We start from the raw sequence: 27925 nt of genomic DNA on the forward strand, positions 1-27925 counted from the left end.
TTAAAATGTTGGCATAAGTTTATTGGAAATTTGTTTTACACAAATGAAAAATATATACCAGTATATAACATATGGATCAGATGCAACTGGACCCACAGGATATGTTGAAGTGGTGATTTCTTGTCTCATTGGTGTTGACATATTGTTCAGAAAATACTGCAAACATCCTGGTTGCAAAACTCCAAAATATCTAAGGAATATCGTTAGAAAATTGTCAGAAAGTATTTATTTATTTATTTGACAAAATAACAACGATTTGTAACATTTTCCATTAAAGCCTGGGCATTTGTAAAACACACAATATGCACTCTCATTTAAATCAGTTCAAGTTAAGTTCACAATCCTTTCTATCAAGCAACGTTATAGAAATAGTGAAGAACCGTCTAAGACAACTTCCCACCTGTGTGTGTGCAGTTGAAGACTGCTTCAGCTTGCCTGTAGAACTCCTCTCCAAGGATAGTGTGGTAGTCCATGTGGCTCGTGTGGACCAGGCAGCGGGTGGAGTCTTTGAACAGCAAATCACTCTCGCCGTATTCCTGAGACTCAAACAGTTGAAACTCCGAGTCTGGATGGGCTACCAGGGTTTCCTGAGGAAAGGGAGAGTTTTATTTCATTGCCTTTGCCTTGCTGTTCTTATATTTTCAAAGGGAAACATTATCATTTACGTGTAAAGGTAATGAAATTAAAAGGTGATAGTCTTGATCTTTTGACCACTAAACCCTGACCTGAGACTTCATGAGAAAGTCATAAATGCGGGTGGTGAGAACAGGTCGGGTCATGACCGTATTGGGTGGCACTGCGCCCAGATTGCAGTTCTGCCAGTCAGAGAGTGGGGCTCTGCCACCCGTCCCACAGAGTAGCTCAAAGTCCCAGACCAGCCAGCCCTCTGCCCAGCCAGTCATGTTCAGCTCTGCCCAGAGACACACACTATCCTCAGACACAGCAGGCACACCAGTGTTGGATGAGAGCAGGATGTTAAAGACAGGGAAGCACAGCTTCCAATTAATTAAATTAGGTTGAACTAGAGATCTACAGTACATGTGTGGTGAAATTGTTAGTGAATAATAAATTAATATCCACTTCTAATTTCCAAGTGGCTCTGAACAATCTATGTGTGAGCTAGAATTCAACATGGAGATAGAAGAGAGACAACATGAGATCAACAACACAAAGTGTGATGCTTACGCTTGATATTGTTTTCCAAATTGTGATGCTCCAGGAAAGCCACATCTCCGTAACTCTTCCCGCTGGAATCTCCCACAAGGCACCTGCAGTGAGACCAACATCGAACAATGAAGGGGCACTACTCCGACTGGCAAAAACGCTATAGAGGAGAAGTCGCAAGAATTTGCTCACCTCAAAGCACCCATATTTCCATAGTAACGTTCATTGTGGTTGTCGGCACAACGTTTAGTAGCTGCCTCCTCTGTTCCTCCCATGCATACCTTACAGAGGTTATCCCGAGCGCCAGGAAGGCATCCCTTCCAGAAGACCTTAGAGTATACTTATAAAAACACTGTACTTTACAAAAACTAGTATTTCAGCGGCTGGTTCATCAACTATTTCTGCTGTGAACGATATGAATGTTTGTTATGAATGAAAACTTGAAACTGTTATGAAGCTAAGTATTTATATTTCCAGGTACATTTTCATATTATCTGTTATATTATGTAATACATTTAATGTTTTGTATATAAAGCAGGATTTGTATTGCACAGACTCCCACACAGAGCATTCCACAATAACAACATCTACAGTAGGCCTACACACAAAGTTTGTTTGTAAAAAGCACAGCTTCAAACAGATACCTTGGTTAGGGTTGCTACAGCTGGAGCTGCTGTTGTGTTCGTGGCTGAGGGGGTGTTTTACGGGGAGCAGCCAGCCTGCAGGGCTGTACATGTGGCCGTGGCACGAGCGCCGCCCCCCCAGGTTCCCCAGAAACACATTCTTGCTGGAGCGCCGCACCAGGGCCACAGCCCACACGGGGGGCATGTCTGCAGGGACACAAACCTGTTCAGTCAGGCTCACTGTGGGTTGCTCAACATTAGCATTCCAACATAGTCATCTTAAACTACCGTAACACTAAATGATTTGCAAAGTCAACACTCAAAACAAAAATTTGGGGAAATAGTTCCATGACCCACCCTCAGTCTCAAAATGAGTTGATCCCTCAGGTGGTTCACACTTCTCTCCTTAAATGTATAAATATGTGCACAAACAGTTAACATTGTACAAATGTACAGAAACACCCATGCTAACACAGAGAAAAACACACCAGCCATTTTAGAAAGGAAAGTATGCTGACACACAACTATTCATGGATGTCATATTCCGATGGGTTACCATAGTACTCTGTCACCACAGGAACAAGACCACACCTCCCAGCAATGAAGGTGTGAGTTGCATCCAGTGAAACAGCATCCACTTCATCTCTCTGTGGACACACCAGAAAACAACTGTTCACATCAGAGGTGACACAATTTGCAAGTTTGTTAGAACAGAAACATACATACATAGAGGTGTCAATTGAAACCTTACCTGTACAGAGATATATTACATATAAAGAAGAGATACTTAAGGACATATAACATGGGACTGGGACTGATGGGGCTTTTTCAGCCCCCACACACACACACACACACACACCACCACATTCCCTCAATGAAACCCCTTCACCTTAAGTAATACTGGTGTCACAGTGAGAACTGGGGTTGAATTTTGGACAGTAGATCTTACTACACCTTGATCTTTTCGATGCAGTCGCTCATGGAGGCCGCCTTCACACACACCAGAGGGTCCGACTTGATGCTCAGGGCCCAGCGCTCGCACTTCTTCTGCTCCGCATGGCTGATGCAGCACCAGCGCACCACACTGTCCTCAAGAGAACTACCTGCACATACAAACAAATACCAGCGCACCACACTGTCCTCAAGAGAACTACCTGTACATCAAGAGAACTATGTAAAGTGATTATTGTGTACTTGAGAGCGTAGAGCACCGGAGTGAAATTCCTTGTTTGTATATGCAAATCTGGCCAAAAATAGCTGATTCTGACTGAGAATGAGATAACATGACAGTAGCCGGAAAAGTTGTGGGTTTGATTCCTGGCTGCCACCTTTGTGCCCTTGAGCAAGACACTTAAGGCCCGAGTTGCTCTGGGGAGACTGGCCCTTGTAATACCTGACACATGCAAGCCGCTTTGGATAAAAGCATCAGCCAAACACATAAGTAAGAACCTTCGTGTCCCAGGCCTTTCAGGAGGGCAACGTAGTCCAGGCCCAGCACCTGACTGATGTCCATGTCGTCAGGGAGGATGGCCAGCTTCTCAGTCACATCCTTGAAAAGCAGGTCGCTGGAGCCAAATGGCTTTGAGTCAAACAGCTGGAACCGCTGCCTCTCCCTTCCTCGCAAGCCAAACGCCATCTTACATATTCAAATACAAAGGTAATACTTACATATTATAATCCATGAACTGGTGCCATTTTTTTTCAGACAAAAGAACACATTTATTTAACATACATATTAAAATCTACACAGACTACATATTATACTAAAAGCTCTGTATTATGATGTCAGATGCAGACGAATGAGTAAAGCAAAGTGTACAGATTTGGAATCACTGTAAAATGTAAATAATACATGATCTCGATCAATCTGTTTTAAAACATATCATTTGTTGATTTATTCTATCTGCATTTCAACCTACAACCTGTACAGCAAGCATTGAAACACACACACCACTGATGCTGTGAGGAATTTGCGGGCGATCTTGCGGTAATTCACACGTGTGACAACTCCACCTCCAGGACCCCTGCCCAGGTTACACCTTCTGAAGTCACTAAGAGGAGCAGTTGAGCCGTCTGTACAGAGCAACTTGTACTCCTCTCTCTCACTTTCTGAGCAGTAAAACAGACCAAAGTGGACATGATGAATGAGAGAGAACAAACAATTGCGTGCAGAGAGGCAAATGTTTAAATACAAATACTTATCATAAATGTCTTCAAAATATATGAACATATTAGAATATATGAATGGGAAATATAGTAATAATAAATATATAAATGGCTTAGAATGTCCATGCACTTTATTTTGTTATTGACATAGGCAGAACTGTACTGTACAGTGTTCTGAATTGTTTGCAAAAGTAAACTATTTTTACTTACATTTTATTAACATGATTGTGTCTTCATTAATTTTAGAAATACTGATATTATAGACTTAAATTGCAATATATCGCCTTTCACACAGTATCGAAATATATTGCAATAAATTTAATCGTAACCCATGTATCGCGATATGTATCACCAAATTCTTGCCAATACACAGCCCTAGTATTCTATTCTTTTACATTACACTATCTTGTGTACAGTTCTGCCTATGTCAATAACAAAATAAAGTGCATGCATGTAAACTATACATAATAATAATAAAAAAACAATACTATGTTTTTGAAAATTGTATCAATTTTTTCTTACACCCCTAGAGGATACTAACCTTCAATAGTGTTCAGGGCAGTGTGGTCCACAAAAGCCACCTCTCCTGCTCCTGTCTTTAAACATCTGAGAGGAGGAAACACATGAAGTTGTACACTAAACACAGTGTATACCAATTATTCAGTATATACCTTGATATAATCCTCATAACATGGAGACTCTACAAAAGATTTCAACATCATATTAGATTTCTGTGTGAAGGTGATTATGCAAGTATATGGGATATTCCATATATGTAAGAAATGGTTCTAGACCTAACCTGAGTGCCCCTTGGTTGTTATAGAAGGGCTCACTGTGTGACGTTTCACAGTGAAAGTTGCGATGGCGGACGTATGACCTCTGACCTTGGCAGAGGCCACACAGCTTGGGTGTTAGGGAGGCCGCCCCTGGCACACAGCTGCCGCTGAAGAAGTTGCTCACCGCTGGCAACACACAAAGGCCAAAGACATGCAGGTTTCAGAGTGTGTTTCCAATCTTATTAACCCTCATCAGGCATGTAGAGGACACTGCAGCTGCATCCAGTCACTGCTTACAAACTCTACACTAAAACTACATGCGTCCCAGCAGACTGATGTGCTTGAGTTTGTGTTTGCTGTATTTACGCAGAGTGGTGTGTTTGTGTGTGTGTGTGCATGTGTGTGTGTTACCGTGGCTGAATGGCTGGTCCTCGGCCCAGGGCAGCAGGTTGCGGGACATCAGATGTCCCAACGGGAGGCTCCAGCCGGCAGTCCAGCGAGCCCCGCTGTGGCAGCTCCTGCGGCCCTGCAGAGACCGCATGTCCAGGCCCTCGCTGCTATTCTTCACTACAGCCACCGCAAGGATACAGCCACCTTTCGTCCGCACAGACACACAATCACAGCATAGCATGGATGAGGGACTTGAGACAAGTACAAGCACAGTTGAAACAAGGCAGTGCAGTTAGCTACATCATGCCCAAAAAACAACTGCAGATCTACAAGGAAGGGAGAGAAAAAAGACCCAGAAAGAAATTGAGTATCAGATTTCTTAATACTCTCTTGTTAGATTGAAATTTTGTTAAAAAAATTTCATGATAAACAAACAAGCACCATCACTGTAGATTTCTTTGGCTACGGCAATGAGGCCGAACTGCTTAACAGCAGTGTAGACTTCCCCTGCATCCAATGTCACCAGGTCGGCACGGTTCGCCTAGAGGAAACCAGGAAGATTTGTAATCATAATTTAACAGGTCAGTGAACTTCCCTCAGAGGAAACCATTCAGACAGACAGAGACAGAAAATTAGATGCTGCCAGACAGATGTGTGGAAGACTGTTCCAAGATGGTCTGTACTTATTTGTCTGTTCTCTGTGTCTCTCTTGCAGTGATGTACGTGTTGATTGAAAGCAGCTGTGAGCGGTACCGATGCCTTAGATAACTTCCCCCCAGTAAATTTACATGTACATTTAGTCATTTAGCTGAGGTTTTTATCCAAAGCGACTTACAAAAAAAGGAACCATCAAGGCACAGTGCAACAAGAACATATTAGTGCAGTGAAGTAGTGAAGTACTCGCAGAGAATCGGGTGACAGTTCTAGTTGAATTAAGTTAAGGGAAGCAGAAGAGGGATAGTCTTCTTGGGAACTAATTAAGCACTAGATTAAGCAATAAGCATGTCCACTTGTTAGTAGTGCTGAGAGGAGGTACTCTCGGAAGAGCTGGGTCTTCATAAGTTTTTTGAAGATAGAGAGGGACGACCTTGCTCTGGTAGGAACTGGTAACGTGTTCCACCAACGGGGTGGTGAGAAAAGTTTGGATTGCCTTGAGTGTACAGGTGTCAGAGCCAGATGTCAATTGGTTGGGAAGTTGATCAGATCTGATCTGACTGGGTGGGTGAGGGTACAAAAAAGGAAGGACAAGGAGACGGATGTTGACAGACAAACGGGCAGATGCAGAGAGATGGTACTTTGCAGTGTGCACACATTTTGTGAGAGGAGGGAGGAGGGAGTCTGACCCTGATTTTGTCAATGCAGTCAGCTGTACTGGAAGCCTTCACACAGGACAGCCTGGCGAAGGCAGCCACGGCCGCTGGAGGAAGGACTGCCACCAGGGCCTTGGACAGCTCCGCACACTTCCTCTGCTCGATCTCGGACACTGTGCACCACCTCATCTTCTTACCTACAATAACAAACATTTGAATGGATTCAAGCTTATCTACAGTATTCATAGAAATTCACCCTCAGGTTGCACACTCAACATATTTACATGTAGAATAGGCTACCTGTGAGTGAGTGAATGAGAAATGCATTACTTCTAAGAGTAGCCTATAGAAATCCCAAATGTACTCCTGTAGACCAAAGAGATTTGCAGAAGGAAGTAGTCTAGGGGGTTCATATACATCACCAACCGTATAAACGACACGTGAGCAGGCTCGGACTGGTAATCTGTAGGCCTACAACTGGGCAAATGAGGTGACCTCCGGGATTTTTTTTTTTTAAGTTATTTAGCCTATTTGCGGCCCGTCATGTAGACCTAGGCTTAGCCTATAAATGCAGTTGCATCCATTTGGATTGGGGGGTGACAGGTCAATCATTTTGGCCTCTTCATGACAGGTTCAGTGTGTGTTACGATCGCGCCCCCTGCCCCACCCCTCAAGTGGATTTGTCCAAGCAGCCGCTTGGTTTGTGTATAGCCTACGAGTCCATGCATGGTAGCCTAGGCTATATAAGTGCCCTCCGCTGGCTGGTGTTCACATCATCGCAGTAAACAGCAATCAGAGGTGTCTAATTTTATTCCATAAATATATTGTTTTTATAGACGTAAGTTGCACGCGCTACGAAGAGCTTCCATTTACTGCACCATGTAGGCTACTGTAGTGCGGTTTGTCTGTCAACATAAAAAAAGCCTTTTAGCTCACAATGACAGTGAAAGTGGAACTTGGAAAGTGGAAGTCTCTCCACCGAGTGTTACATTAGATGCACGTAAAAAACTAGTAACGAAGGTAGCCTAATTTTGCAAAATGTGATGACGGCACACAAACTTGGGCAAAAACGTTTAGTATACACTTGTGGTGATAGCCTACAGTTAATGTGAATCTGACTATAACCAATGTAGAAGATTTGCACCAAATAGGCCTAACTGTGGTTGTGTTTCTACCAGGGGCGTCACTAGACCTTATTCACTGGGGCACGTGCCTTAGTAAAAGTCTCCAGTGCCCCAGTAAAATTCTAGCGTGGCTCTAGCTGGAAAAGGCATTCATGAGCGCATCTCCGTACCTGCTTTAATCATGGCTCGAGCCGGTCACTACCAGCCAAAAAAAAAAAAGGAATAAAGAAAGGGGCCATAATAGCCAATCAGGAAATAGCACCTATGTAGCTGGCTAAGATTGAACGCAACAACCAATGAAAATCGTTCACATGATTCTTCCGAGTGTTTTGTTGTAGGCCTACTGCACACACATACACTGTGGAATCCGCTGGAGCTCGTTACATCAATTTGAGCATAGAGTAAGTCGTCCCCTGTTTAATGTTACAACAAATTCACAACTTGTTTGACAGAAAAAATGACAAGTTGATCGCTGTTAGAGAGTGTTACCCACCTAACTAGCATCTGTTTTTCAATGCTTAGCGTCATTGTAGCCTAAATTTAGCAACAGTTTACCAGCTTGTGCTCTCTCCCTCACACACACACTCACACCATGCGTAGGTTGCATGCACACATGCGGACAATTAATAAGGATTTATACGTATACTGTAGAGAGAGTCCTTTAAAAGTAGCCTATACTGTTTGTGAAGCTGTCCTACTGTAAAACTAAACAGCCTTCTGATAAACTATTCAGAGATGGACATCAGAAAATTCTTCCTGAACAGAGGCAGAGGGAGAGGAACAGTGAGGAGGATGAGGGAGGTATGATAATTTTGCCCACATTAACGGTAACATTAAGATTTATGCTGCTAATAGCCAGTGCTGTGATTTGATCAATGGTTTAATGGCAAACTTAAATAAATTGCAAATGTAGCCTATAATAATATACACAGAATCAGAGTAGCCATCTGTGTAGATTATTATAGGCTACATTTGCAAATTATCACCAAAAGTCAGTATGAAGGAGGCTTTAGTAGGCTATTTAAGATACAAAGAACTGCAGTATTGCCAGGATGTCTATGAGGGAAGTATATCTTGGGATGGGAGGGAAGTATATCTCAATTTTGACTAAAAATAAGCTTCCCTTGTGTTAGTAGGAAAGCCTATTAAATTCATGCAGTGAGTATAGGCCTACTTATGCCTATGTGTTTGGATGTTGCTGGATAGTGGCTGCTACAACAATTGAGGGAGAGAGTGCTGGAGGAGGAGAAGGAGGAGGAGAAGAAGGTCGAAGAGAGGGGAGAAAGAGCACAGGCTGGGCAGTCCAATACCAGGCAGGAGGAGGAGGAGAGAGACAGGCAAGAAATGGATGAGGACATACTGGGGGCTAGACGTAAAACTATTCAGAGTATGAAGGAGGATGTCTGTGACCTAGGGGAGATATGTGATGGTCCAAATCAGGCTAGCCATTTATTTCATATTGCGCGCACAGTTATTATTATTATTTTTTAATGTATTGGGAGTTGGGGGCCTGTGCCCCAGCAAAGCTCTAGGTCAAGAATCGCCCCTGGTTTTTACAACATGTTGGCACAAATCGTAATTTCTGTCAATTATGACGAATATGGATTTGGAATTCTAAATGCAGTTTATTATGCTCAATGCAGCTCATTGCACTTCTAATGGAGGGTGATGTGGTACAACATAATGACTGAGCTAGGCTTAAGGCTACAGTAGAATGCAATAGGTGCAGTGATGGCTCATGATGCAATACAAGGAACAATCATAGCCAGAATTTTGTTTAAAGAAGACAAAGGGTCAAAGTCTGGTCAATTGTGATAAAAATGCTGTAACTTTAGGCTTAGGCCTACTCATTAAAATCAACAGAGAGCCCACTACCTGTATATTGTAACCCAAAACTTAAAGACATGTCAAGATAGGCTACACAGTGCAGCTACTGGCCATTTTGGTGCCCTAACTGGTGAAATACAGTATTAACCTAAGTATGTCATCATATGGCCAACTATAAAGATGTAATCTGCCTGTTCCCAGGGATGGGTAGTATTTCTGAAACATGTAATATGTGTTTCAAATTCAAAATAGTATTTTGTCCTTTGTATTTTATTGGGTTGAAGGAAATGGCTCTGTATTTTGTATCAAAATACTTTATTGGTGTGTATTTCGGTCCAGTAGTGGGCCGGTCCAGGAGAAAATTGCCAGGGCTGAATTTTGTTCCCAGTCCGACCCTGCACGTGAGTTTATAATCGGGTACATTGATCGTCAGCGAAATTACAATTATCTACATTGGACAGTAAGTAATACGAGATGTGTACAGAAAGGATCTTAAACAGGTTTTTATTCGATTATTTCAAACCATGTAACGTTATGCAGAAGTTACGATTTGTAGCATAAACATTTTATAAACAATTACGAAACGTAGCAAAAAAATTAAAAATCACACTACAGCATTACAGAATGAATACAAGGCTTCTCACTCACCCGAGGTCTGAGAGGCGCATATGACAATGATTACAATAACACACGCAGCTTTCATGATGGAGTTCGCAGGAAAGTAGTACTGAATGCGTTCGCAGTTTATCGCTTGCAAGATATATGGAGTCCCATGGAGACTGGAGGTAAACTTGGGCACCTAACCATATCCTGGATCCACGACAGATGGCCGTGATCAAATTTAGATCTCTTCAGTGAAGAATAAGGTCTCGCTCAAGTGTATGCCCTGCTTCATTCACTTGTGGCTCAGGTTTTCAGATTGGGGCAATGGGCGCATCTGGAAAGCATTAAACCGATTCTGTCACGCGGACTATTGTCGTCCAAACACTTGCCAGTGAATTCAAGATTACCTAAAAAAAGACCTAAACTAGGACGCAGATATAACACGTGAAGTCATAAGCAGAGCAAGAATATGCTATGGAGCAAGTAAAAATGCCTATCGACACCAATCAATTCCATTGTGATATTGCTTGGACATTTTATTTTTGCACGTTGCACTGACACAATGACTTACATAAACAAGTAGAAGTATCAAAACAAATATATAAAACTAAGGCACTTCCATGTTATTTTTTGTTAATTTTCATGATAATTTAACGAGTGTTTGTTCCCACAGAATGCTTTCATAGCCAATCATTTTCCCTCTAGGTTAAAAGTTTATTTTCAACAGCTGTCATTTAGTCCCAGTTCCAGTTGTCACAGCAGGACAGGTGAGGTCACAGGTCAGCCTGCTTCAGGGTACCAAGTCAAAGTCATGTTTCCGGGGTGACACGCTTGAGGAGGCCCTCGATGCTTTGGATGCGGGCTGCATGGCGTACCATGGCTGGTTTCTGCTTGGCCAGATGGTCAGACACATTCTCTATGTTCACCTCCAGCTGAAAAGAACCACATCAACATCACAGTTAACCTGTGTGCACCTGCTAAATATCACAAGACACAACTCTATTAAGACAAGATGTAATTACAATGTTACTAGTTTGGCCTAAATTTTAACACTTCTGTTAGATGCTACTCCTAGGTATGCTTTTCATTTTGGACACAATTTTAACAACCCTCGTCAACTATTACAATTGAACTGATTAGTTCAGATTTCCATGGCTGTAGCCTGCAGACATATGGATCCCCCCCTCTCTGGTAGGAATGCATGTCAAATTTGAGCCACCCGTGACTTTGCTGGACAGCATTAGCACAGCAGAGCTCCAGACAGACACACAGCTCCAGGCGTGTCTTCTAGAGGGTCCCATCATTGAATCTCCCTACCCCTCATCATACTCCAGGTATTCTAGTGGAGCCCAGATTAAACACTGCCACCAGGTAGTGGAGCAGTTGTTCTTAAACTTTTTGTCTGGCGACCCCCCCAAAAAAACATGGACCAAGTCTCATGACCCCCCTTCTCTTTAACTGGGGGAATTTGGTATTGAAATGTTGCAAGATGGGCATTGGAAGCAGAGTCAGAAAATGTATTCTCTCATAGGTAGGTTATGTCAACACAAAAGGCATTAATGTCAATGGCAGCCTTTGACTAAAAGCCTTTAAAATAATGTCTTTATTCATTAATGCAAATCATTTCACGACCCCTCCAATATTTTTGATGACCCCCCTGGGGTTCCCGACCCCTGGTTTAAGAACCACTGTAGTAGAGCACCTGTCTGAGTGGAGACTAGTAAATCTAGTCTAACAAGGCCACTGACCTGTAATCTACTGGTCAATTTTGACAAGGTAACTAATGTACTTGCATGTGTGAATTACTATACTTACTTCCCCTAAACTAATTATTTACATTAAATCACTTTTAATGTAAAAGTCTGCATGTTTGGCAATGGTGACCCTCACCTCTTTCAGCTCTTGCTGGACACTGAAAGTCTCTGAAGCCTCCACTTCACTTCCTGTTGTCTCCAACCAGCTCCTGAGCACCTGCTCCTGCTTCCGCCAAGCCCTAAGTCCACACACACACACACAAATTCATGCACCACTTTCACACACTTTCCAAACTCATTGTAAAACTTCATTCCTCCACAGAATATTCTGATATTATCAGTCTGACATTTGTTGCATGTTTGCAGTGGCTTGTGGGTAAGTGAGCAAGGTGACGTACTGGAGCTGCTTTCTGTCGCGCTGGTAGCGCTGCATGTCCAGCTGGATGCTGATGAGCTCTCGTGTTAGGGCCGCTGTCTGGAGAGCCTTCTCCTCTCTCCTCCGCTGCTGGTCATCTTCATCCTCCTGCTTGGACGTATCCTGACACACACCTGCAGGGGTGTGGACAAGAGACAAAAGACGATAATACCATCCCACAGCAGATCTAACCAAAGAGCAACAAGCTCAGTCAGTACATCTATTTTATGTGAATGACTGACTCCGACTTCAGAGCAAAGAGAATTTCATTATGTGGCTACCTTTGGTGAACTCAGGGCTAAAAGCAAGGAAAATGTATGTACCTGAAAGTTCTAAGAAATGTTCAAAGCTATTTTATATAATCATCAATTTTCAAATCTTTAATGGCCCTGTCCCATGCCTGAATTCAGGCACAGTGCCTGAGTACTTTAAGCCCTGTAAACTGTATGAGTGCTAGAAAGGTTATCTGGAGTGACTCCTTAAAGGTTTGTGTGGTAAAGGCTGGTACTAGTTTTGGACATACCTGGAGGAGATGGCTGTTTGTTTAAGTGCATGTGAGGCTCCCTCAGTCTCAGCCTGAAGTCCTTTTCCAGAGAGAAAGAGTGTGTGTATGAGAGAGTGTGTGTGAGAGAGAGTGAGAAAAGAGAAATAATACAGTGAGAGTCCACACAAAATTAGACAAGTGTGTGAAACAAACATTCAGAAAAATTCTTTGTGGAAAAAGATGTGGAGGAGGCAGTCACCATGGCCTGTGTGTGGGGAGCCATAAACATAGATGGAGGCAGCAGCACGTCACTGCTGGCATCTGGTGTTGGCTGAGCAGCTGATTCCTGGAAGGCGCTGGCCACAGGAGTCGCAGGCAGAGGGAGGTAGGACAAGGAGACGCCCGAGGAAGACCTCACAGGGACTGGCAGGGTGCAGTGTGGAATAGGGACAGAGTTGGCCCCGACCGGGACACCGTCAAGAGTCAAGGGCGCAGAGCCTGGAACAACATGAGCAACGCTGGACATTGTTGGCACAGGGGTTGGCATGGTTCGCACATGAGCGTGGAGGACTAGTGCTGAGGGTGTAGGGTCCTGATCTTCATCAGCCTGGCGAAGTGAAGTTGGCTCAGCAGAACAGAGGGGCCTCTGATTACTGGTGGAAAAGGAGAGTGTCTTTAAAGGGAGAAGTTGAAACTCTTAAGATTTAGGCTACTTGATATGATTGCTCTGATGGATGCAGCCTAAAACAGGGTTGGTGCATGCAAAGCAAGACCAATCAAAACATTCATCCAGGAATGTCGGCTAGCAATTAGTCAGTAAAAGTTAACTGAAATTCTTTTTGTACAGGTAGTGTACAGGTTACTTTATTCAATTTGTAATAAATGTAAGATACATTTAAGATAAATTAAAGGTGGATTAAGTAGCACAATTAAATTACAATTAAAGTTACATACTAACCATTTTCTTTGGGTTTTATAGGTATGACTATAGCCTTTTGACAACAAAGATTATATTCTACCTTGAAGGATATTTAAGTGATTTATGTAAGCCTGGGTCATTTGAGTGTTTTTTAACCATTATATGTCCTGTTGGCTTTTTGAGGACTTGGTGGGCCTAGGTGTGATTGTGTCTGAATACATCTGAGCATGCTCAGTACCCGTCCTGTGGATGGCTTTTCTGCTCTTCTCCATGCAGATCAAGAAGAAAGCTTGGTGTCCGTGGTGGAATCCTGGAGGATCTTAAAAACAAACTACAGAGACAGACAGAATGACACGAATACAATGTGGGCACAGCAACCTTGAACTTTGACCTTTGAACTCCAAAATCAAATCAGTTCATCTTTATGTATAATTGAACATTTGTAACAAATTTAGAGCATGTGCCTTAAGGCGTTCTTGAGATCTCGCTTTCACGAGATTGGGGTAGACAGATGGGCGGACAAACAAACCCAAAAACATATTGCCTCCAGTCATGGCTATCGCTGGCAAAAAAGAAGATAGGTAAACAGGTACACAACAGTTGGCATGGTAACCACCATCACTCACAGCTGTTCGGTGACTGAATCTCCCAGCCCCCTCTCAATGTGGGTGAAGTTCCTAGGCTGGTGCATTGGCGTTGCAGTGACCCTCTGGACACCCATACAGGTTGGGGTCTGGACAGCACTTTGGGCAGAGGACCTGCTAGCTTCAATAGACCCCAACCCTGGGAGGCTGAAGCTCACACTCTTCTTAGGCTTCGTTGGTTTATCGACGTCCGTCTGCTCTTGGCCGGAGAGTGCCCGCTGCTTCCAGCGAAGGGCACATCTCCTCACCACAGCCTGGACACGACGGCAACTCTGCTCACCCAACAATCAGAAAGGTGCAACACCTGAATCAAATATGGCTGCAAGAAATTCCACATCTCACTTAACTCTTAAAATGTGTCATATGACTATATCTGTGGTTACTACTTCGATATTTACCAGAAGTTTTTAACCTTATAGTGCAAATTAATTCAAGGTTTTAGCTAAAGCCTAAGGTGGTAAACAGCCCCAAACACACAAAGATCTTGAGAGATGAAGTCTTGAAGCTGAAGGCAAAATGAAGTGCTTTCCCTTGTGTGTAGCAAAGTGAAGAGCAGTTGTCCCACTTGCCCTCAAACCCCTTGTCTACAGAGCAACAATGACAAATTCTGACCACAACGCAAAAGAGTGACACTCATTACCATGTTGACAGTAGGGATGGGAATTGCCAAAAATTCGATTGCGATATTTGGGCCATGATGCGATATTATTGCGATTCTTAACACATTGTGATTGATAAGTATTGGCCATGTGAGCCCAAGCTGAGACACACCTGCTCCTGGCTTTGCTGTGCGAGGCTGGCGGAGAAGCGGTCCATGTGCTCTGCGTAGGTGAGGATGTGAGTGATGCCTTCCTTCAGCAGGACCCCCCGGTAGACTTTAGAGGCTGCAGCCAGACGCTGCTGCTTCCTCTGTCTGTCTGATGCCCACTCCCGCCAGGCATCCAGCACCTTCACACACGCGCACGCATGCACGCACACACACACATGCAGGCACGCACGCACACACACACACACACACGCACACAGCATGCAAAACCGCTAAAACCATCTTTAAGGCAACTAAAAGTTAATTTTCACATTATCGTCAAGTAGCTTAGTGTTTGCATTAGCCCTTGGCACAGTTACAACATGCTGACCAGAACTCTATATATTCAAACAATTCAACAAAAGGAATTGTGTAATACACAGTGTTCTGAAGACCCACTACAGTATTTTTATAGACAGGCAATACCTTGGCCTGCAAGTTCAAGGACCAGTGCCAGAGAGCCTTCTCTGTCAATTCCGCCTCTCTCCGGCTGTTCTCCAGCTGTGGAACAGTGCACACACACACACACACACACACACACACATATGTAATATATTTGCATATCTGAGCAATGTGTGTCTTGCCATCTCTACTTGGATCACAAAATCACTTTATCTACATTCTCTCCATAGAAAAAGAATAGAGAGGTAACCTAGTACAAGATTCTACTCAGTATGTGGATGAATAAGAGCAAAATGTTCATTCCGAGGCGTCATGATGGATGTGGAGTAAAACAGATGATAAAACAGGGAGAGCTGCTGTGCGTCTCCAGCTCACCGCGTTTTTCCAGCGGGTGAAGAAAACACGATTGGTCCTCTGCCTCAACACCCAGATGCCCTTCTCTTTCATCACCTTCACACACACACACACACACACACCCACAGACACACACAGACACACACAGACACACACACACAGTGTGTGCCAGTCATTGATAAGCATGCAATCAAAAACACAGAAATCCTCAGTACACTGTACTGTAAGGATCTACATCCCAACTTTTATAATGATAAAGACCACATTAATGGGCAGATCACACATATCATGTACATGTATTTTGCATGCATAAGTAATGCTTTATATCTGCGTTCATATGGATCAAAAATACACACAAACACAACCTGATGCAGATTCTGCTGTTGGTGCAGTAAGCTCCATGAGCGGAGGCATTTCCAGAGCAGCGTTTGGCCGTGGAGGTAGCCGGCCTTCTCCATGCTGGCCCTCTCCAGCCTCACCTCCCTGCTTCGCTCTCTCCATCGCAGCAGGGCCACTCGCAAGCGCCCTGACCACCAGAATGGAACAGGGGACACAATAAATGTTTTAAGAGTTTTTTTTTTTTTTTTTTTATATTTATAGTAACAGAACAGAATATACTCAATACATAACATAACATATAAACAAATCAACAAATGAAAGTGTTAATCTAAATGAACGAATGAAATGAACAATTAAGAAATGAAAGGGTTAATCCAAATATAACCAACAGTATCAAAGGAAACTGCATATAGTTACAATAATAGACATCTAATCCCACTTATAAATAGCTTAACCCCCCCACACCTTTGTTCAGTGCAGTTTGGGCCTCTGTCAGCACCATTCCAAAATGCATGTGACGTGCATTCCTCTCAGCAGTGACATGTCGCCATGCCAACAACACCTGGAAGAGAACCGACAAATATTACTAGCTGCTACAAGCTACAATACAGTTTCATGAGGCAAGACTGCAACTGATTGATTAAAAAATGCACAGGGTGAGGCAGGATTGACACTGCACAAATAATAATATAACAAATTACAACTAAATACTGCTGAACAATACTGCTAAACAAAAGTAAACAAACATGAACTCAGTCAATCTTGTGTCAAAGTGTCTAATATACTACAGACAACAGGCAGCTTCAGATATTTCTTACTTTTGCCATGAGGTGGCGTCGGTGGTGAAGCACTGCTTTCCCCTCCATACTTCTCTCCTCAGCCAGCAGGGCAGCGTTTCTCCTCCAGAGAAGCAAACATCTTCTGCAGGATACACAACAGGAATGCAATATTTCACCAATTTTCTTGCATCAAATGCATTGAGATCATTAATTAATAGCAGCTGTGGTGCATTAGCCATGCTTAAAAAATGAAACAATGTTCAAGTTGTATATAGGTGTCTACAGCAAGCCAAGTCATTATGGCATTGATCACTACTATTTATTTACTACACTACAATAAAAAGATGGTAAAGACACACACAACATTGCTAAATATATATTCATTATTTGACACACAACTTGTCAAATGATAAAATCATATTAGCCAGTATGTGTGTGTGCATGTGTGTACACCATGGTTTACTACCATGTACCTTAGCTGTTGTGTCTGTTGGCACCTAAAGGACTCCTCAGCACGACTGTACACCTGCTGAGTCTGAAGGTGGTGATCCTAACACAAACACATAACATGAATGATGAGTTATGACGATCCACCACCAGATCGCTAAGACGACTAACAAAGTGGGTTAAGGGTTGGGAGGTGGTAAATGTGTGTGTGTGAGAAAGATTGTGTGTGTTAAAGTCTTACCTTCCAGGCCTGTAGTGACTTAGCAAGGACCCCGTGGTTGTGATGCTGCTCAATCTGCCCCAGGTTCTGATTCTTCTCCCTTCTCCTTTCCACAAACTGACACACGGATGTGCACAAATAGTAAAAGAACAGTGCCACTTGAGTTACAAGATTTCCTCTTGCTTCCCCTCCAATGTCTTTAATATACATCCTGGTCTACCATACCTTACGCCAGCAGTTCCAGGCTCGCCAGACAAGATGAAGGTCACCATGACGACTAGCAAGCTCTTCTTGTTGTAGACTATAGCATAAAAAAAACACACATCAAGACTCATATTCTCGAGAAAAACATAATTTAACTACAGTGCGTTGGACCACTCAATAAAACTAGACAATTACTGTAATTTTCTAACTGTAAGCAGCCAGAGGTGGAAAAGTCCAACCATGTATTGGTTCTACCTGTTCACTTCACACAGGTGATCTCACCAATTAGCTGATATACCTGGCTGAAGAGTTGTGCTATACACTGTAGATATATGGTAGGACTTTTAATTTCTGAAGCTGGACTTTCCCACCTCTGTAAGCAACCATCTTTAAGCATATTACAGTGGGATGAAAGAAACTCATTCCTTCAGCCTCCTAGTGATCTTGACGGTTGCAACACAACCCAAGATGGGCATTCTGCACTGTGAGACGTTGGATGTTGTCTCTCTGCCCACCTGGTCCGGATGTGCTGGCTCCTGGCCCTCCACAGGCCGATGGTGCTCCGCAGCAGAGTGTGACTGTGCAACCGGTCAGCAGCTGTGCATCTCACCCGCTCCTGTGCCTGCGTGCCAGCAGCTTCACGCCACCGCTGCCACCCACGCCTCACACACGTGTGCTCTTCATGCAGCACCGCCTGTGGACACGAGACCAAGTGAGTGTGTGTGTGTGTGTGTGTGTGTGTGTGTGTGTATAGGTGCATATGGACACTCTGCCACTGTGTGTTATAATGCTAGTCAATTTTTTTTCGAAATGTTGCACACATCAGCAGAATAGGTGCTGGACCCAAGGCAGTGCAATATAAAAAAAAGTATATAGAACGCCACACACTGTAGTTTCCTTTTGATCAGCCAGTAAGTATCTGTTGTGTACTGTGCACATAACCCAAGTATTTTATTACCGTTCTTTCTGCTAGTCTGTTCTCCTTCTGCTCCTCCGAATGAGTCCACCATGTGTAGAATGCCCATGAGCAAACACGCTGCCTGCATGAGTAAACCACAGAACTTACAACAATTAATGACTATACCATTAAGAATATGTATAGGTTTGAATGTTATAGTGTATATTAAGGTTGCAGATTAGCTGTGTGCTTGTGCATGCAACAGTAGAACTAACTGGTCAAATAGCTGGGCTTCCTTTCTTCTCTCTGTATATGTCCTCCTGTGCACGGTGAACTCTACCCAGGCTCTAAAGCAATGAGGAAGGATACGCTTGGCAAACCATGCATCAGCATGCTGATCCAGAGCCTACTCAGATAGACAAGCAAAATATAGTTAGCACAAAACACAGACATACAAAACCGATAAATTATTTACTTGTGCTGTTTTGTGTCTGCAAATATATCATGTGTAGACAGCAGGCAAACGGTATGTGTACAAACAGAGGATCACCTTTCTATTCAAGCATTCCTTGAGGCGTTCTCTCCAGAGATTCAAGTGTTGCCTTAGTACGATGATGCTAGAGAATGAACACAGAATTAACACATGCCTGTAAACACAAATAAAGCCCCACTGAGCCTGAGCTTGCCTGTGAGTGTACCTGTGGTAATGATGGGCTATGTCAATCTGAGGTTGTAGCTGGCTGTCCTCCAACTGTTCGACACGTTGCTGCCACAGTCTCCATGACCTACATATAACCTTCCGCGAGACACAGAGGGGTCAGTGCTCAGTACAGTTTAAAAGGACACAAAACGTGGCCATCATAAACACTTGGATTTAACATTGGGCCAGTTTAGACCAGGTGAAAATCAAGGTCTTACAGTCTGATTGTGGTGCTGGAGGGCCAAGTGATTGTTGAGGCGGTAGGTTTTACACTGTGAAACATTCATGGACAGTCCTCTCATGGCACCTCTCTGTAACAGACACAGAGTGAAAACTTCTTTTAAACTTATACTTCTTTTATAAAATTTTCATCTTCTTTTATAAAACTTTCATCTACAATATATGCATGTCTTTCAAGTGGAGTGCTATTTTCTTACTGACCAGAAGATGGTGCTGGTGATGTTGAGTAGCAGACTTCCACCTCTCAGCTTCCTCTGCTTGAATTCTGATGCCTGAACACACACATCTCTCAGGAAACTAAACAGCAGATCGTGGATATTCTTCATGGTTTCCTATGGTTTCTGCAGCTATGTCAACTAGTTGCACACAGGCCAAGACAAAAGTACAGCCTAAAAAGCCATCAGACCATCTCAGCAGCATCCTGAACAACACAGATTGACAACAGATCATTTTGAGACAGATACAGCATAAGGGAGATAGTGATTGACTCTGTGAAAGGGGCGTATATCATTGAAAGGATACAATGTCTCCACTGCCCAAGAGCCCAGCGCTGGATGCCAAGCTGTACCCGCTGTTTGAGTGCCAGCTGCAGCTCCCTCTCACTCCGCTTGCTTTGCCACTCTCGGAGCCACCTACTCCAGTAGCGCCGGGCCAAAGTACGGTGCCATGCACCGTCAGCTTCAGCTACAAGAAACATCACTGGGTGTTAATAAGTGCATGCTTTTAACTACAGAGCAGTCAGTTCATCAAGCGCTTAGATAATCAAACTAAAAACAAAATGCATAAAAACACACAGGAGCCCATTCTTAGATATTAAAGTCTGACTCACAAAATAACTTGACCAAAGATTAATTACTTTCAAAAGAGAAATAGACGTTAACCTCAGCAAACCTCAGATTTTATTGTGATGTTTATTACATAATATATGTCTTTGTACCAGTTTCTCATCTCAATTTCAAAAGGTATGCACTGTTTCCTACCCTTAGGCTGCCTTGTGGCTTGGCAGTGCTGGGTGTACATTTGCCAGCGGCTGATGGCTTTCCTGCACAGACTCCTACAGGCATGCAGCCGAGCTCTGGCCTCCTGCTCCCTCCACACCTGGGCCTGGAGGCCCCGCTCTCTCCACTGCAGCCACACCTACAGGAAAACCACACAGTAGAGCCACTGGCCTGCTCAGACACTCACAAACACCTTAGCATGTGTGCTGAAGCACACAAAAGCTAATTCAGGCACAGTCACAGTCACAGTCGACTATAGAGACAAGTTTGCAATCACATTAACAAAGCAAAAATACACATATTCTGCTTTTCGCATATGAGGAAGCAGCAATCCAGACTTGTAATATAATGCATGGGAAAGGTGCTTTGAAATCAGATTGCTTGCTTAAGCTTGGCTGGGTTCATGGCTTCATTTGTGAGCACCTGAAGACATATAATGCAATATGATCTTCAGGCAGTCGCTGTTCTCAGTAAAAACCCAACTCGATATAACTGTCAACTCTTGGCTCTTCTAGCTTGGGCTTGGTGTCATGACAATGTGAACTTACACATTTCTCCGTAACAAGCATTTGTTTCTATTGGCCCAACGTTAACGTGAGTAAAAGCAATGGACATATTCTTGCACAAATGGTCCTCTTCTGTAAATATGCAATTAATTCCATTCATGATACAGCACAAGAAGAATTCATTCTTAGAATTCATTCAATTCAAATTCATTCAAATGACCTTGCAGACCTCCTGTCTCTCGGTCATAAGTGACACCTTAAGAACCACAAAACATTTTCTCTTAGAAGAAAGGAATGCTATCGTCATTCACTGAAATACTCACTCTGCTCTGTAGAGAGTAGGCCCAGTGTTGAAGAGCCTCCTCCTCCTGCTGCTGCTCAGAATATCGGCGTTGAAGAGCACATCTCCAAGCTGCCCACATCCGCCTCCAAAACACATATTTACACAAACATATGAAATGTAATAAAACACTATTAAATGGACCACTAAACATAACTTTGAAGAAGTAACTATCTATCACAGGGTTTTGTCTACATAACATTAAGTCTTAGGTGCAGCAGACAACAGGGATGACCTGCCAATAAACAAGATTGGGATGAGTATTGTGTGATTGGTGGAGTGTGATCATATACAAATGCTGTTCTAAAATGTAGTTGAGAACACAATCTTCTGAATACCAGAGAAAACCCTTAATCCGTGCAGACTGATTAAGACTGATTTGAAAACACTGACTGGAGAGTGTTCGCAACTCAGGCCACTCATGACTCCCACACGGACATTGATTCATATGCCTCCACCGTTTTGGACTGTATCAACTCCAATATCAACAGTGTCACCACCCTCAAACGGATTACGACTTTCCCTAATATGAAGCCATGGATGAACAGTGAGGTCAGACTCCTGCTGAAGGCACGATACATCAGATCAGGTGATGCTCATCCAGGGCTGACCTGAAAAGGGGCATCAAGAAGGCCAAGCTAAGATTGAGGATCATTTCCTGAGGATCACAACCACAAGCTAAGATTGAGGATCATTTCAAGAACAACTCTGACCCCCGACGCATGTGGCAAGGCATCCAGGCCATCACAGATAATAAAACTACTAACTCCACCTCCCCTGTCACCGACACCTCCTTGCCTGATGAGCTGAACCACTTCTATGGCCGCTTTGATAGGGACAACAAGGAGGTGGCCATCAAGGCAGATCACCAGCCCCTCACACTCTCCACCCGATGTGTGTGCGGCACTGAGCAGGACTAATGCACGTAAGGCTGCTGGTCCTGATGGTATCCCCGGACGCATACTCAGGGCCTGTGGTGTGCAGCTGACTGAGGTTTGGACTGACATATTTAATCTGTCACTAGCCCAGGCGGCTGTTCCCGCGTGCTGTAAAAAAACACCTCCATCATGCCAGTGCCAAAACACTCCACTGCAACAAGCCTTAATGATTTCCGTCCAGTTGCACTCACCCCCATCATCATGAAGTGCTTTGAGAGGCTGGTCCTGGCCCATCTCAAGACCTGCTTATCACCCTTACTGGACCCCTTCCAATTCGCCTACCGTCAGAACAGGAGCACAGAGGATGCCATCTCTACGGCACTTCACTCTGCCCTGTCCCACCTTGACAATAGCAACACCTATGTGAGAATGCTGTTCATTGACTTTAGTTCAGCATTCAACACCATCATCCCCTCCAAACTGATCACCAAACTCAGTGAACTGGGCATCAATACCTCCCTCTGTAACTGGATTCTGGACTTCCTAACTAACAGACCTCAGTCTGTTAGGTTAGATAATCACACCTCCTCAACCATCACCCTGAACACCAGTGTACCACAGGGATGTGTGCTGAGCCCTCTCCTCTACTTCCTCTTCCGTGCAAGGGGAACTCAAAGTCAAGCTGAAGGAGGCTAAGGAGGACTACAGAAGGAAGGTGGAACAGAAGTTGCAGGAAAACAACATGAAGGAGGCATGGGATGGCATGAAAATTATGGCATGAAAACTGGCCTGAAGAAGAGCAGCAGCTCTGTGGAGGGGGACCTGGACAGGGCAAACCAGTTGAACCACTTCTACAACAGGTTTGACTGCCCTGCTCCAGCTCCAATGGGAGTGGTCTGTCCACTACCCCCGGTTGACTCAGGCACTGTTCTTGTTTGCGTGCCTGCCCTACCCCCACCTCCCAGCCTCCCAGTCTCTCCAGCTCTGCATCCCGGTGACACCCAACAACCTAAGCCACAATCACCTCACGCCCTGCCCCCGGCTGACGCCTCCTTGCCTGTGCCTGTCGAGGCGTCCACGACTCTGGCAGCCTTGACAGGGACATCAAGGAGGTGGTCATCCCCCAGCCCCAGCCCCCACCACCACACCCCCTCAATACCAGTGCAACACTCACCTCCACCATCACAGGCTATCGTACCCCCACCATCACTGGATATTGCCCCCCTCCCCTCCCCTTACACCCCCCATCATCACAGCAAATCAAGAGAGCTAAACTAAAAAAACTGCACACGAATAAGGCAGCGGGGCCTGACAGACTGTGTCCAAGGCTACTCATGGCCTGTGCTGCTGAACTGGGGGAGCCACTGAAGCACATCTTCAATCTGAGTCTACGCCTTGGACAAGTTCCAACACTGTGGAAGACATCATGTCTCACCCCTGTCCCTAAAAAGCCACATCCTGGGGAAAGTGGGCGTGGACGATGCCATCACTTATCTTCTACACAGGACACATTCTCACCTAGACAAGGGGAAAAGTGCTGTGAGAATCATGTTCTTGCAGATGGGTGTGGACGCTCACCGGTTGCTAGGTTACGGGGACGCTGGCGAGACACGCCGCTCTGTCTGGCATCATGTTTTTGTTTGTTTTTATGTAATGTTCGTAATTTTATGTAATGTTCTGTTATTTTTTTTGTATTTATTTGTCAAGTTAAATGTTTTCACCTTTTATTTAAGTTATTTTCGATAGTTTTGTGTTATTCTTGGTCCTTTTTTCTGGCTGATAACTAACGGTAACGTTAGTTTCTATTCTACTGGGCTGAGCTGGGATGAGCTTGCCTTGACTAGCCGTCCCTCTTCCATCTGACGCTGCACATCCTCTGTCTGGACTCGTCTGGACGGAAAGATTGCTCAGGGCAATGGGCCTACTCTGCGAGAGATCTGCAGCTGCCACGACCACCGAGCTGCGGCTGACCTGCGAGCTGCCATAACGTTAACGTATAGCCTCTGACGCTGGGTGCCTGCAGTCTGGATTGAGTGCTGACGTGGGGAGCTCTGATGGCGACGTCGGGAGCCATGAAGCAACAAAAGGTCCTTGCTAAAGCCAGAGAGCTGCTGATCAGCAGGAAGATCGCCCATCATGACTTCAGACTGTTGTTCTTCCGGTGCTCTGCTCTCCAGACTGAAGACCAGACAGAGTGAAAGAACTTTGTTGGTCTTGCATTGGCAGTTTCACGCGGGTCATCATTGCCTTTTGGACTTTTTCAGCCGGTTGGAAATTGGACTAATTTTAACATGATTATTATTATTTTATTTATTTATTTTCAATTTGCTGTGTTGTCTGTCTTGTATGTCTTAGTGTCACGGAGGCGGCTGGCGACTTACGCGCTCCGTCCGGCATCTTTGTGTTTGTTATTTTTAAATGTGGTGTCATGTGGTGTCAACGCTGGCGACTACGCCGCTGTCTGGCATTTTTTGTCTTATTGTCTTTTGTTTTTTGTCAATGTCTTGTATGTGGAGCGCTTTGGGTTGCACTTTGTGCATGTTAAATGCGCTATACTAAATAAAACTGACTTGACTTGACGCTCACCTGGTAACCTGGATTACAGATTACCCGACTGAGCGACCACAGTTCGTCAGACTGAAGAACTGTCTCTCTGACACTGTGATCAGCAGCACCGGAGCGCCACAGGGAACTGTGCTCTCCCCAGTCCTGTTCACCCTGTACACATCTGACTTCTGCTACAACACTGAGTCATGCCACATGCAGAAGTTTTCTGATGATACTGCAATTGTGGGGTGTATCAGGAACGGGCAGGAGGAGGAGTACAGGAGCCTGGTGGAGGACTTTGTGCAATGGTGCAAACTCAATCATCTCCAACTCAACACTTCAAAGACCAAGGAGATGGTGGTGAATTTCCGCAGGTCTAAGCCTACTCTGCTACCAGTCTCCATTGATGGGGTCAAGGTCAAGGTGGTAAGCACCTACAAGTACCTGGGTCTCCACCTTTACAATAAACTGGACTGGTTAGCCAACACCGACGCACTCTACAAGAAAGGGCAGAGCAGGCTGTACTTCCTGAGGACGCTGCGCTCCTTTAATGTGTGCAGCAAGCTCCTCAAGATGTTCTACCAGTCTGTTGTTGCCAGGGTCCTCTTCTATGCAGTGGTATGTGTGGTGGATTTCTATGACTTAACCGATGCATGTATGGTTTTTATAAACTTTGATATTACTGCAATTATTATGAGACTTCAAGGCCTGTACACATCTTAAACAGACCAGACCAGCAGTCAAGGAGTGGGGTGAGGGAGTTCACAGTGACACCTGGCTGGATGGTCGAGGGGGTGAAGGAGTTCACAGTGACACCTGGCTAGATGGTCGAGGTGAAGGAGTTCACAGTGAACTAGATGGTTGAGAGCGAGAGGATGATGTAATGGTGGTAACAGCAAGGCCAAGTAACAGGTGGCAAGATAAGAAGCCCTGTTACAACTGGAAAAAAACAGAATCTGGGAAAAAACTCAGAAGGAGGCAGTTTTGCATATAATTTATGCATGATGAGACAATGGGTTCCACCAATAGTTGTAACCTTGGTGGATGCTGATAGGCCAACAGGTGTCTTTCGAGGGTGGCGAGAGGGCCCAACCCCAAGGTTAAGGAGTATAAAAGATAGGTCGCAGCCACCTGTTAGTCAGATCTCATCGAGGGCGCCAGCTGATGACATCTCACAGCACCCTATTGCTTGACACCTGGTCTGGACATCGTTTAGGCTGGACTATCACTGCAATACGGTGAATAAAGATCAAGTCTTCAGAGATCTCCTGTCTGCATTGTCTCCTTCGGACGCTTTGTTCCAGAGTGCTAATTAGTAAGTAGTTAAGTGATAAATTGTTCAGTGGATTCGGAAGTGGATCGGTTTTTCCACGACATATGCTAGGGAGGAAGCACAAAGAAGAAGGATGCGGGGCGACTTAACAGGCTGGTAAGGAAAGCTGGCTCTGTAGTGGGAGCTGAACTGGAGTGCATCACTTCAATATCTGACAAAAGGACCATGAACAAACTGATCAACATCTTGGACAATGAGTGTCATCCACTCCACAACATTATTGTTAACCAGAAGAGCCTGATCAGAAGAGCCTGTTCTGCTTTGCACAACAGACAGACTGAGAAAGTCATTCGTCCCCAGGGCCATTGAACTGTTCAATGCTTCACTTAAGGGAAGGGGAGGAGAAATAGACTTCTCCGCAGTCTGTCTGCCTCTTCACCACCTCCATGTCTTGAACTGTCTGTCCACTAGCCACTTTTTACCACTGTCTTCTGCCTCACTGTTTGCGTGCTATATTAGCACATATGCACAACCCCTCCCTCCATGCCACAGCCGAACTGTGACCACACTTATCCCTTCCTTAATATAGTTATGTATATATATATATATATATATATATATATATATATATATATATATATATATATAGATATATAGACTTTTTTCTTGCACCGTTGCACTGTTTGACTTACTCATTTGCACCATCACCATGACACTCATTCAGTATATTCAGTTATTTAGTATAATTTGTATTTTAGTATATTTAGTATTTAGTATATATGTATCTTCTACTGTCCTTATTGCTTAGTTGTGTTTTTATATTATATACTTTTAATTACTTTCTGCTGTTAGTGAATGTGTGTGTGTTGTCTATATGCTACTGTGACCTTGAATTTCCCCTGGGGATCAATAAAGTATCTATCTATCTATCTATCTATCTATCTATCTGTCTTCACCTACGACTGTACACCTGTACATGGCTCTAACACCATTGTCAAGTTTGCAGACGACACTACGGTGATTGGTCTCATCAGCAACAACGATGAAACGGCCTACAGGGAGGAGGTCCAGCACCTTACATCATGGTGCACTGACAACAACCTGGCTTTCAACACCAAAAGACCAAAGAGCTCATTGTGGACTTCAGGAAGTCTAAAGCTGGCACACACACCCCCCATCATCAACGGGACTGAGGTGAAGCGTTTCACCAGCTTCAAGTTCCTGGGTGTCCACATCTCTGAGGACCTCTCTTGGACCCTCAACCCCTCTACCCTGATCAAGAAGCCTCACCAGCATCTTTTCTTATTGAGGAGACTAAAGAAGGTCCACCTGTCTCCCCAGATCCTGGTGAACTTCTACCGCTGCATCATCGAGAGCATCCTCACCAACTGTGTCACAGTTTGGTATGGCAACTGCTCGGCCCACGACCGAAAAGCACTGCAGAGGATGGTGAAAACTGCCCAACGCATCACCGGTTCCTTACTCACCTACATTGAGACCATTCAGGGCAAGCGATGCTTGCGTTAGGCGCGCAGCATCATCAAAGACTGTTCTCACCCCAACCACAGACTGTTCCCCCCCACTACCCTACGGGAGGCGTTACAGGTCTCTCCACACCTGAACCAGCAGGTCCAGAGGAAGCTTCTTTCCTGCGGCTGTCACCTTACTGAACTCTAACTCTGCATCCCGGTGACAACCAATCAACTAAGCCCCCAATTTCTCATAATATATTCTGTTAATACACTGCATATATCTATATTATTCTTACTACTATTATATTGTTACTGCTACTACAT

At 44.3% G+C, this 27925-nt stretch overlaps 2 protein-coding genes across 6 annotated transcripts in view; both read right to left on the reverse strand.

The window, feature by feature from the left end:
• Window positions 1-10148, reverse strand: sxph (saxiphilin). 2 transcript variants are annotated; one of them, XM_048255431.1, is made up of 17 exons: window positions 10029-10148; window positions 6463-6626; window positions 5561-5660; window positions 5141-5323; window positions 4753-4915; window positions 4495-4559; window positions 3739-3896; window positions 3237-3423; window positions 2742-2890; window positions 2344-2434; window positions 2145-2192; window positions 1809-1994; window positions 1357-1504; window positions 1186-1268; window positions 726-910; window positions 401-587; window positions 1-190 (listed from the first exon to the last, which is right to left on the reverse strand). In XM_048255431.1, exons 1-17 carry the CDS (start codon window positions 10081-10083, stop codon window positions 147-149), a joined length of 2196 nt encoding a protein of 731 aa, XP_048111388.1. In that variant the 5' UTR covers window positions 10084-10148; the 3' UTR covers window positions 1-146. The 2 variants fall into 2 exon arrangements, with proteins under 2 accessions (XP_048111388.1, XP_048111389.1); XM_048255432.1 differs by lacking the exons at window positions 1-190; window positions 401-587 and having other exon boundaries at window positions 851-927.
• Window positions 9869-27925, reverse strand: part of sfi1 (SFI1 centrin binding protein) — a 19967-nt gene continuing 1910 nt past the window's right edge. The window contains exons 6-31 of one of the 4 annotated variants that reach the window (XM_048255428.1): window positions 21415-21517; window positions 20568-20724; window positions 20110-20271; window positions 19789-19859; window positions 19566-19658; window positions 19346-19443; window positions 19198-19264; window positions 18923-19053; window positions 18708-18789; window positions 18265-18443; window positions 17771-17846; window positions 17567-17662; window positions 17352-17428; window positions 16918-17020; window positions 16565-16661; window positions 16117-16286; window positions 15782-15856; window positions 15431-15505; window positions 14971-15147; window positions 14182-14471; window positions 13794-13886; window positions 12896-13289; window positions 12676-12736; window positions 12136-12286; window positions 11874-11976; window positions 9869-10915 (exon numbers count right to left, since the gene is read on the reverse strand). In XM_048255428.1, the coding sequence (XP_048111385.1) occupies window positions 10793-10915; window positions 11874-11976; window positions 12136-12286; window positions 12676-12736; window positions 12896-13289; window positions 13794-13886; window positions 14182-14471; window positions 14971-15147; window positions 15431-15505; window positions 15782-15856; window positions 16117-16286; window positions 16565-16661; window positions 16918-17020; window positions 17352-17428; window positions 17567-17662; window positions 17771-17846; window positions 18265-18443; window positions 18708-18789; window positions 18923-19053; window positions 19198-19264; window positions 19346-19443; window positions 19566-19658; window positions 19789-19859; window positions 20110-20271; window positions 20568-20724; window positions 21415-21517 (3304 nt within the window). In that variant the 3' untranslated portion in view covers window positions 9869-10792. Of the gene's footprint in view, window positions 10916-11873; window positions 11977-12135; window positions 12287-12675; window positions 12737-12895; window positions 13290-13793; window positions 13887-14181; window positions 14472-14970; window positions 15148-15430; window positions 15506-15781; window positions 15857-16116; window positions 16287-16564; window positions 16662-16917; window positions 17021-17351; window positions 17429-17566; window positions 17663-17770; window positions 17847-18264; window positions 18444-18707; window positions 18811-18922; window positions 19054-19197; window positions 19265-19345; window positions 19444-19565; window positions 19659-19788; window positions 19860-20109; window positions 20272-20567; window positions 20725-21414; window positions 21518-27925 lie in introns of those variants that run through there. The other 3 variants (XM_048255427.1, XM_048255426.1, XR_007194885.1) reach the window with 3 other exon arrangements.

This window comes from Alosa alosa, chromosome 10, assembly GCF_017589495.1.
Source record: "Alosa alosa isolate M-15738 ecotype Scorff River chromosome 10, AALO_Geno_1.1, whole genome shotgun sequence".
Lineage (NCBI taxonomy): Eukaryota > Metazoa > Chordata > Actinopteri > Clupeiformes > Clupeidae > Alosa > Alosa alosa.